The 10,544-nt window shown below is 38.7% G+C and overlaps 1 protein-coding gene across 2 annotated transcripts; it reads right to left on the bottom strand.

The window, feature by feature from the left end:
• Window positions 1-1,304: 1,304 nt before the first annotated feature.
• On the bottom strand, window positions 1,305-9,570 carry CCDC43 (coiled-coil domain containing 43). 2 transcript variants are annotated; one of them, XM_081969608.1, is made up of 5 exons: window positions 9,389-9,570; window positions 5,125-5,212; window positions 4,601-4,736; window positions 3,834-3,892; window positions 1,305-3,316 (listed from the first exon to the last, which is right to left on the bottom strand). In XM_081969608.1, the coding sequence occupies exons 1-5, from the start codon at window positions 9,551-9,553 to the stop codon at window positions 3,129-3,131; spliced, it is 636 nt and encodes a 211-aa protein (XP_081825734.1). In that variant the 5' UTR covers window positions 9,554-9,570; the 3' UTR covers window positions 1,305-3,128. The 2 variants fall into 2 exon arrangements, with proteins under 2 accessions (XP_081825734.1, XP_081825735.1); XM_081969609.1 differs by lacking the exon at window positions 9,389-9,570 and adding an exon at window positions 9,234-9,309.
• Window positions 9,571-10,544: the final 974 nt, after the last annotated feature.

Genomic DNA, 10,544 nt, shown 5'->3' with positions numbered 1-10,544 from the left:
ACTGGGTGAGCCCCCGTGCCAATCTGAGTAGTCTTTTTGGCCTCATGAAGCAGAAGCTTGAAGACCAGAGGTGGGAATAGACCAGGGAATGCAGAGGTGTCAGGAGGATCTATCCTCATCCTCCGAAAACCCCAAGTCCAGGTGTGCCACCTCCCCCAGGATAGAACCTTTACTGACCACTGAAGGGGATGGAGGTCTGTGGTCTTGCCACAGAAAGAAGAAGGGGATCTGTGAAGAAGAAGGGGATCTGTGACTCGGTCCAATGGGGAGTCTGGTCACTCTTTGTTGTGGGATTTCCCTTTGGGATAGGCCCGAGGATATCCCCCTCGCTATAGCCGCAGAGATGAGCCTCCTGATGCTGTTAGGTAACAGCTCCAGAACTTCTAAATCTTCCTCTGAGGGTCCCCGAGAAGATGGTCCCCGAGGAGCGAGTTGGGCAGGTGGCAGGTAGTCTCGGGAACATCCTTCTCCTGGCTCCTCTGCCCCCAAGTTTAGTACACTAATGGCACAAATTACAAGCTGGATTAGTTATGAGAGGTTATGTATAAAGAACAACTAATAATGCCCTATAAGCATTGGTAAATATGGCAAGGAAATATAACTTATTTAGTACTGCAAATGTAAAGAAAGCATGAATTGACAGCAATGCTAACAGTATATGTCACAATAGCTGTACCCTTAATAAATATCAAACATGGAACTATTGAAATAACAGTATTAAAATCAAGTAAGAGATCAAGTAGTCAGATCTTCCAACAAAATGTTAGAAATATGTTCTTATTTGTGATCAGAGAGTTACTGGAAGTATCTTTGCTGCTATTCAGCTAATTCCCTTATCTAAGAAGCAAAATGATAAAAGGTTGTAAATTATACCAAGACCTATTATAATAAATAAAAAATAGGGGAAGATTTAATGTAGCCTTCCTTTACTTGATGTTCTGTTCTTGGCCTTCAATTTTCAATAATTCATAGTGTATCAGCAAGGAAAAGGTGATAATCAGGATGGTACAGCAATTACCGCTTAGAGAGGGCTGTAAAGTGGTTTATAAGTCTAAATGCTATTGCTATGGTACAGCAATTACTCTAAAACATTTAAGAGAGTGACTGCCTCAAACAAGGATAATATTTATTGTATCAAGTTTGGAATCAAGTAGCCAAAATCCTGGGTACTGAAATGTTGATGCTGTACTAACACTATAAAACAATAGGATAAATAGCTGGATAAAAGATGATGATTTGGGAGCATCTATTAGAATAAAGAGGAAAGCGAAGGCAGTAACTTAGGCCCCATGTAATTTGTTCGTTCGTTGGTTCGTTTATTGGATTTATATGCCGCCCTTCTCCCAAAGGACTCAGGACGGTGTACAACATTAAAAACCCCACACATTACAAAAGTTAAAAAGGAAATTAAATAAAGTATCCAAAAAGAAACCCAATTAATATTAAGAATAAAAATTTAAAAATTAGATTAAAATTAACAATTAAATTAATCATTTATTTTATTCTGTTCAGGCCAGGCCGGCTTGCTGGAAAAGCCAACTTTTTAGGGCACGTCAGAAGGACCGGAGGTCGGGGATTATGCGAAGCTCCGGGGGCAGGTCATTCCAGAGGGAATGCGCTCCTACAGAGAAGGCTCTCCCCCTTGGGGTTGCTAGCCGACACTGTCTGGCCGACGGCACCCTGAGGAGCCAACTCAGTGGGATCGCACTGGACGGTGGGAGGCTACTGGTGGCAGTAGGTGGTCTTGCAGGTTCCTGGGCCTAAGCCATAGAGCGCTTTAAAGTCATAATTAGTACCTTGAATCGCACCCAGAAAACAACCGGCAACCAGTGCAGGCCGCCTAAAAGGGGTGTAACATGGGAGCACCTAGGTACTCCCATAACCCACGCGGCCGCATTCTGGACGAGCTGAAGCCTCCCGGTGCTCTTCAAGGGCAGCCCCATGTAGAGAGCATTGCAGTAGTCCAGGCGAGAAAGGACGAGGGCATGAGTGACTGTGCACAGAGCATCCCGATCCAGGAAGGGGCGCAACTGACATACCAGGCGAACCTGGTAAAAGGCCCCCTTGTTCATGGCTGTCAGGTGTTCTTCTAAACTGAGCCGCGTATCTAGGAGGACTCCCAGATTGCGGGCCTTCTCTGAGGGGGCTAAAATTTCTCCCCCTATCATCAAAGATGGAACAAGATGCACAAATCAGGATGATGGAAACAATAGCCACTCAGTCTTGGAGGGATTGAGCTTGAGCCTGTAATTAAGGTGACCATGCTTCTGCATTACAGCAAAACCTAAGCCGGGACTTCACTACTACAAACACAATTCTCTATTCCTATAAAAGGAAATTTTTTCTTATTCCAAATTACTTTCCCTCTAAAATGGAAGAGTTATCTGATATTTGCTAAAAATTATCATTATATCTTATAAACATTAAGGATCTTTGCAGAGTGATAGAAATCATCTTGAATTTAGTAGTCTTTGCGATAAATATGGTAGATTATAAAGAATGTATGGAGCAAGAAGTGAAGCATGTAACATACCAATTAAATTCATAACGCTTTACCTAAGATAGCAACAGTACAGCTTTGCTGAAGTCACATATACATTTATTAGGCCAATCCTGAACAAATCAAATATGTTGTCTCATATTGATGTCAGATGTTTACAGCATTGCACTAAATGCAATCTTACACACTTATCATGGCTTGTTATCTCTTCTTGACAAATACATGTAGCAAACTGGATTTTTCCTCAACAATTCTACCACCTTTGGGTAGACTGAATATTATAGAAGTTCCTTAGCTTTACAGTTTTCAAGAAAATACTTAATAAGAGCAGAAAATAACAAGAAAAACAAAAAGTCACCAATTCTTTGGTTATAGATCTTGGCTATGGCAATTCACCCAAATTCTTGGACAGCAAAATTGTATACACAAAAATTTAAATCAAAGTTTTTATCATGAGAGAGAAAACATTCCCTCTCCCTGAAAATTTTGCCAAGTACATGCTGCTGCTTTGGAAAAACAAAGAAAAATGTTCAAAAAGCTTCTCTCTGTTTGATCATTCTGCCTGAATGTGCATGCTGTGCCATGTTTTAGATAATGGAGGGAAAGAAAGTCCAGCAGCCGTTCTTAGCTACCGTTTCCTCTCGCCTTTTTGTGTTCTCTTCTTCTCTTTCTCCTTGCGTTCTTGCTTAGTCAGCTTGTCTTTCTCCCGCTGAAGTTTGTCCCGCTCTTTCTTTTGCTGGGATTCATCACGTAGATGTTCTCTCTCCAGCTTACGAGCATTCATAACATCTTCCAGGTTTGTATTTTTGAACAAGGCTAACAAGCACAGAGTTGAGGAAACAAACGTTTTGAGCAATAAAGTTCTGACCTTGTCTAAACATACTTGCAACAGAGCCTTAAGCCATAGAAAAAAGAGTATAGAAGAAAAACCAATTCCACATGGCACTATGGAAAATGAGATTTAGCATTCAAATCTCAATTCAGACTTGCATTTCTCAGTGAGGAAAATGTAACTATTCCTTAATTTACTAAATTTATTCTCAAAAGAAATAAAGAAAAATAAAAACATTTAACAAAGTAGAAGATGCAACAGACATTATCAAGAAAATAGCTGCAGTAGCATGATCTATATCTAGTCAATTAACTCACCAGGAAGACATTGAAGAAAGCTTGAATATCTTACTTACAAGAAAATATTTCCTATAATAATTGAAATAAAAGAAAATTCCATTCTTCTTTATCCAAGATTCTCCTCTATAGACTCAATACGCTTTTCTATTATTATTCCAAGAATGATCAAATGTAGCTTCAAGGGTCATCCTACAAAGGATACATTTGTTAGAAGCAATAGGCATTGCTGCTGCTCCCAAATCTTCATGTACATTTACTTCAGTGAACTGAGTTAAGGATAATAAAATATTGGGAATATGGACAAATGTACTAAATGCCTATGTAAGATACTTCATGACCATTGGCCACCATGAAAAAAATAATTAAGAGACCAGAAATAATCTTCCATTCCCCTAATGAAATAATCAGAAATATTTGCCTGTAGTTTTTCTTCCATCAAGGATGGCAATATAGCTATCTTCAACCTCCACTCGTTCTTGGTATCTGTTAACCAGAGATTTCTTATGAGTACAGAAAACTATATCCCAAGCTACTATGGCTAAAAAAAGAAATTTTCAACATGAGTGTGTTTAGTCCATGCTAAAGTCATTTAAATTATTTTGAAGTAGTTTTCTACTTACTTCCTTACTTCATTAATATTATGGGTGATGGGTATATAACCCTTATTATTTCTGGCATAATCATAAAGATAGCATCTGTTAAATATAGATGATAAAATAATGAGACTTTTCTTTTCTGATTAAACCACAGTTGGTTATTAGTTACCCTTGTCCAATCATTAGGGAGTATCTTTGCTCTGACCTACATTTAAAATTCTTGCATACATTCTACTCTAAATTTATAACACAGATCAGGTTACAAAAAAACAACAACAACACTAGCTAACCAAAGAATACCATTCACCCTGAGTCACCGAATCAGCCAGTTAAAGAATAGACTCTTTCAGAACTTGCAGCAAAGAAAGGATATTCCTCATCATCTGTTACTTCAGCATATTGTGCCAGGAGAGCAGCTTTCTGAAGTGTATCCTCCTTCAAGACCTCTTTAGGTTTCACAACAATTTGTGCCTGCTTTTCAATTATGTTCGTGATGGCTTGGATATCATCTGGGAAGGAAAGCAAGAATAAGTGATGATGAAGTCTTTGTTTTTCTTGCATGTGAACATGATGCTTTCCTGAAGTCATTATTTCCTCCAATTTGAATGCAATGTTTAAAAAGTCAAAATTATAACAATAACTTTATTTACAGCCTCAGATGAAATAAATTAAAAATTCCAGCAAAATAAAACTATTCATAAAAATAAAAACTACGTAAAATAAAATGAAATAGAGCAAATGTAAAATAAGAGACTGCACAGTTGAGTACCTATGTCATGAAATCAGAACTGGAAAAAATACAAAGGGAACAAAAAGTATTTTTTTGCAGTGAAAATCATGCAAAAGTATCCAAATCCACACAACATCTTGAATACCACAAAGAGTGCCATTTAATACCTTCTTTCTTCTCACTGATTTCAATATCTTGGGCCTCTGACCATTTTTTAATTATTTCTTTACAAATGTCTTGCAATATATCTTCATCCTGATCAAGAACAGAGAAATTACTCAGTTGAATCCAGAAAATCTTATCTAAAATAAAAATATAATTCTATATGCTCTATAATCTGAAATCCACTAAAGATGCAAATTTATGCAGTTTTTAATAATTGTGTGTATAATTATTACATTACCAATGGTTGAAAGTGTGTCTTAATACAATAATACAATAGTAGAGTTGGAAGGGACCTTGGAGGTCTTCTAGTCCAACCCCCTGCCTAGGCAGGAAACCCTATACCGTTTCAGACAGATGGCTATCCAACATCTTCTTAAAGACTTCCAGTGTTGGGGCATTCACAACTTCTGGAGGCAAGCTGTTCCACTGATTAATTGTTCTTACTGTCAGGAAGTTCCTTCTCTCCTTGATTAGTTTCCACCCACTGCTTCTTGTTCTACCCCCAGGTGCCTTGGAGAATAGTTTGATCCCTCTTCTTTGTGGCAACCCCTGAGATATTGGAACACTGCTATCATGTCTCCCCTAGTCCTTCTTTCTCTTAAGCTAAACATACCTAGTTCCTGCAACCGTTCTTCATATGTTTTAGTCTCCAGTCCCCTAATCATCTTTGTTGCTCTTCTCTGCACTCTTTCTAGAGTCTCCACATCTTTTTTACATCGTGACGACCAGAACTGAATGCAGTATTCCAAGTGTATAATGCCTTACCAAGGCATTATAAAGTGGTATTAACACTTCACGTGATCTTGATTCTATCCCTCTGTTGATGCAGCCTAGAACTGTGTTGGCTTTTTTGGCAGCTGCTGCACACTGCTGGCTCATATTTAAATGGTTGTCCACTAGAACTCCAAGATCCCTCTCACAGTTACTACTATTGAGCACGGTACCACCTATATGTACCTGTGCATTCCGTTTTTGTTGCCTAAATATAGAACCTTACTCTTTTCACCATTGAATTTCATTTTATTAGATAGTGCCCAATGTTCAAGTTTGTCAAGATCCTTCTGTATCTTAAGCCTATCTTCTGGAGTGTTGGCTATTCCTGCCAGCTTGGTGTCATCTGCAAATTTGATGAGTTCCCCATTTATTCCCTCATCCAAATCATTGATGAAGATGTTGAAGAGTACTGGGCCTAAAACAGAGCCTTGGGGTACTCCACTGCATACTTCCCTCCATGTAGATGCAGTTCCATTGAGGACTACACGTTGAGTGCGGTTGGTCAGCCAGTTACGAATCCATCTGGTGGTGATGCTGTCTAACCCACATTCTTCTACTTTATCTAGTAGTAGGTTATGGTCTACCTTATCAAAAGCCTTACTGAAGTCCAAGTAAACTATATCAACGGCATTCCTCTGGTCCACTAATTTTGTCACATTATCAAAGAATGCAATAAGATTAGTCTGACATGATCTGTTTTTGACAAATCCATGTTGACTTTTGGCTATTACTTTGTTTGCTTCTAGGTGTTCGCAAATTCGTTGCTTGATTATTTTTCCAGAATCTTTCCTGGTATTGAGGTCAGGCTGATAGGTCTGTAGTTTCCTGGATTTATTTTTTTCCCGTTTTTGAAGATGGGAACCACATCAGCTCTTTTCCAGTCCTCTGGTAGTTCCCCGGTGTTCCAGGATCTCTGAAAGATATAATTCAGTGGTTCTGAGATCTCGTCTGCTAGTTCCTTCAGAACCCTAGGGTGTAATCCATCCGGTCCTGGTGATTTGAACTCATCTAGGGTAGACAGGTGCTCACTTACCATTTTCTTCCCTATTTCAATTTGTGTTCCTAATCTGATTGTTGTGGTGCTGCTTTTGATAGGTTGGACTGTTTTATCCCTTTGTGTAAAGACAGATGCAAAACATGAGTTAAATAGTTCTGCTTTCTCCCTGTTGCTTGTCACCTTCTTGCCACTTTCTCCTAGCAATGGACCAATTGTTTCCTTAACTTTTTTCTTGTTTTTAACATGTTGGAAGAAGCTTTTTTTGTTAATTTTTACTTTTGTGGCAAGCCTTTCTTCATTGTGAGCCTTAGCTTTCCTCACTTCATCTTTACAGGCTCGGGCTATTTGCTGATATTCTGCCTTAGTTATGTCCCCCTCCTTCCACTTTTTATACTTACCTTTTTTGTCTTTCAGTTTGTCAGATAGTTCTTTATGCAGCCATGCTGGTTTCTTTTGGGAGCTGTTATTTTTCTTCTTCATTGGTATTGTGCTAGACTGGGCTTTTGTAATCTCATTTTTCAAAATTTCCCAAGCTTCTTGAGTTGTTTTTCCCTTGAGGATTCTCATCCATGGAATTTTTCCCAAGCTCTCTCTAAGTTTATTGAAATTAGCTTTCTTAAAGTCCAAGACTCTAGTTTGGCTTTGTTCTACTACTTGTGTTTGGATAATGTTGAATTCCAATATTGCATGGTCACTTGACCCCCGGGGTACCTATGGCTTCAACACCTTCTATCATTTCCTCTCTGTTAGTGAGGATTAAGTCCAATATGGCTGATCCCCTTGTTCCCTTCTCTACTTTTTGGGAAACAAAGTTGTCTGCTAGGTTTGTTAGGAACCTGTTGGATCTTCCACTTGGTGCAGTGTTTGTTTCCCAGTTGATGTCAAGGTAGTTAAAATCTCCCATTACTATTGTGGTGTGCTTCCTACATACCTTAGTTAGCTGACTAGCAAAAAGTTCATCTACTTCCTCTGCTTGGTTGGGTGGCCTGTAGTATAGACCTATGGCAATGTCATTTCCCCCACAACCTTTAATATTGACCCAAATGCATTCAAGATAGTTCTCATCATTGTTGTGTTCTATTTCTGTAGAGATGTAGTTATTTCTTATATATAGTGCAACCCCACCTCCTCTTTTATTTGGTCTATTTCTTTTAAATAATTTAAATCCTTCTAGCTGTATGTTCCATTTGTCAGTTTCATCCCACCAAGTTTCTGTAATGGCAATAATATCGTAATTGGGAAGCTCTTAATGATAGTTGATGCCAACTTTATCACAGAGGCGGACATTTAGTGAAGGAATCTGTTAATAAACAGAATTATATTTTAGACTACGGACCAATTTAAATTATTTCCAAATAAAAACTAAATCATTTGAATTATAGCAGGAGAATAATAGAACAAATACACATAGGATTACCAGAACAAGAGAATTACTTAGAATTTTGTGAGTCACAATAAAATATTTTAAACAGTTACATAAAAGCAGATGGTAAGCTACGAATACAGGTCCCACTTATTCAATGGAAATACATTGATATAGGATTGTAGCATTGCCAAAAACAAGCTGGCTTTTTTTTTAGTGGAAAGCCAAAAAAAAAAAAAAACAACACCAAACCATTCTTAAATTGTAGTCCTGAGACATAAGAGACTCAAAAAGTTTGAGACAACCAAAAAGACTAACAGATTCTTAAAGTGAGATGATTGATTTCTAAATTTGATTAATAAATAAATAACATTTGCACAGTTCCAATCTCAAGCAATTGAACTATTTTATTGCAGATATGTTTCCAAGATAGCAGCCAAGTTTCTATTTCTGTTCTCTTATTATCCCTTAAACATAAAAAGAAATGAATAAATTCTTAGCTGCAGTCTTGGCTTAATTTTCTGTACCCTTTTTAAATCTAATACTTGTTATTACTGTTACAAACTTACTATTTAACTGTTACTGTAGTTTATGGCACATTATAAGGTATAACCTGTGGTTGCAACAATAAACGTAGTTACATTAAGACTTTTCAAAACACTAAATATAATCTTGACGATCTTGAAGCCAACTTTATCAGAGCTTGGTTGTTTAGTGATTAGAAGAGAAGAACCTATTTGTAATGTAAGGAATGAGGATGTTTGATAAGAAACAGACTGTTGCTTAAATACATTCAGAAAACACGAGGAATAAACAAAATTTGAACCCAGATTTGAAAACACTACTTGTCACCTCGGGATACTTTACGTGAATAATGAATAGAGATAAAAAGTTAAACTACACTCGGTACAATACACCTAAATACCTAGCTGTTCCTGGGATTCTTCATGCACACTTTGGATATATTTTATACAGACGAATAAATATATATTCCCAAAAGCCAGGAAAGATACGAAATCCATTTGGATAGTGTCATACGAGGGGAAGGAAGAGAGGGAGGGAGGGAGGGAGGGGAGGAAGGAAAAAAAATAGCTACGGAAGCCGGTCAGGACTAATTGGCCGTCATTCTCACCGGTTCCCCCGCAGCCAAGGCCCCTGCTAGCCCTTCCAGCCGCTCTGCATCGCACTCCGCTTCCCTTAATACGCCTCGTATATATCCACCGTATACATCTCCATCTAATCCAAGGGCCTCGAGACGACTCTCAAGCCAAGGCTCAAAAGCGCAGGGCGCCGCCATCTTGGGTCATAACCCGTCCGAAAAGCAGCCGCGAATTAATATACATGCGCAGTGCTCCGGAGGCGGAAGTTCGAACGAAGCGTACGTACGGATTGGAGGTGTACGCTTCGGGAAAGAAAATTAGCTTTGTGAGCTGAGATAACTCTCAACAGAAAATAGTATGAGTATAACCATTTAATTTAGCGGTAATTGGGTATCAAAAAGACTTGTCTCCAAGGAAGTAGCGACAAGTGGTAGGATTAACAGATTGAGTTGGAAGGGACCTTGTAGGTCATCTAGTCCACCTCCCACGTCGCCCAAACAGGAGACCGTACACCATTTGTGACAGATGGCAGTCCAGTCTCGTCTTGAAAGCTTCCAGTGATGGAAGCTCCCAGAATTTCTTAAGGCCAGCTGTCCCGTTGGTTGATTGCTCTCACTCTCAGAAAATTTGTCCTTATTTCCAGGTTGAATCTCTCCTTGGCTCAGTTTCCACCCATTATACACTTAGGAAGTTTCTTTTTAATTCCAGGTTGCTTCTTTCCTTCATTAGTTTCCATCCATTGCTTTTTGTCTTGCCTTCTGGTGGTTTGGAAAGTAAGTTGCCCCCTCCCATTCTTTGTGACAGCTCCTCAAATACTGGAACACTGCTATCATGTAACCCCCAGTAACTAGTTAGGGCCTAGTTCATCTTTGCTCTAGACTAGCCATCTCCAATTCCTGCAATCGTTCTTCATATGTTTCAGTCTCCAGGCACTTAATCATCTTAGTTGCTGTTCTCTGCACTTTTTTCCCAAAGCCTCAACATCTTTTTTGTAATGTGTCCAAATCTGGATGCAGTATTCCAGGTGTGGTCTTACTAAGGTTTTATAAAGTACTAATGCATGATCTTGACTCTATGCCTCTGTTTATGTAACCAGGGATTGCATTAACTTTTTTGGTTGCTGCTGCAATTGCTCGCTCATATTTAAGTGATCGTCCACTAGGACTTCAAGGTCCCTCTCTGTTTTTC

The sequence above is a fragment of the Natrix helvetica genome (genome assembly GCF_964273705.1).
Source record: "Natrix helvetica genome assembly, chromosome: Z".
In the NCBI taxonomy this organism is placed as follows: Eukaryota; Metazoa; Chordata; class Lepidosauria; order Squamata; family Natricidae; genus Natrix; species Natrix helvetica.
Note: the sequence above shows the minus strand (reverse complement) of the source record. Positions and strands in the feature narration are given on the sequence as shown.

Coding starts and splice junctions, on each gene's coding strand:
- CCDC43 (XM_081969608.1), bottom strand. CDS start 9,553: ATGGCGGCGCCCTGCGCTTTTGAGCCTTGGCTTGAGAGTCGTCTCGAG. Junction 4,737..5,124: donor AATCAGTGAGAAGAAAGAAG/GTATTAAATGGC, acceptor TTTCCTTCCCAG/ATGATATCCAAGCCATCACG. Junction 3,893..4,600: donor GAAGTAACAGATGATGAGGA/ATATCCTTTCTT, acceptor AACTCAGTTCAC/TGAAGTAAATGTACATGAAG.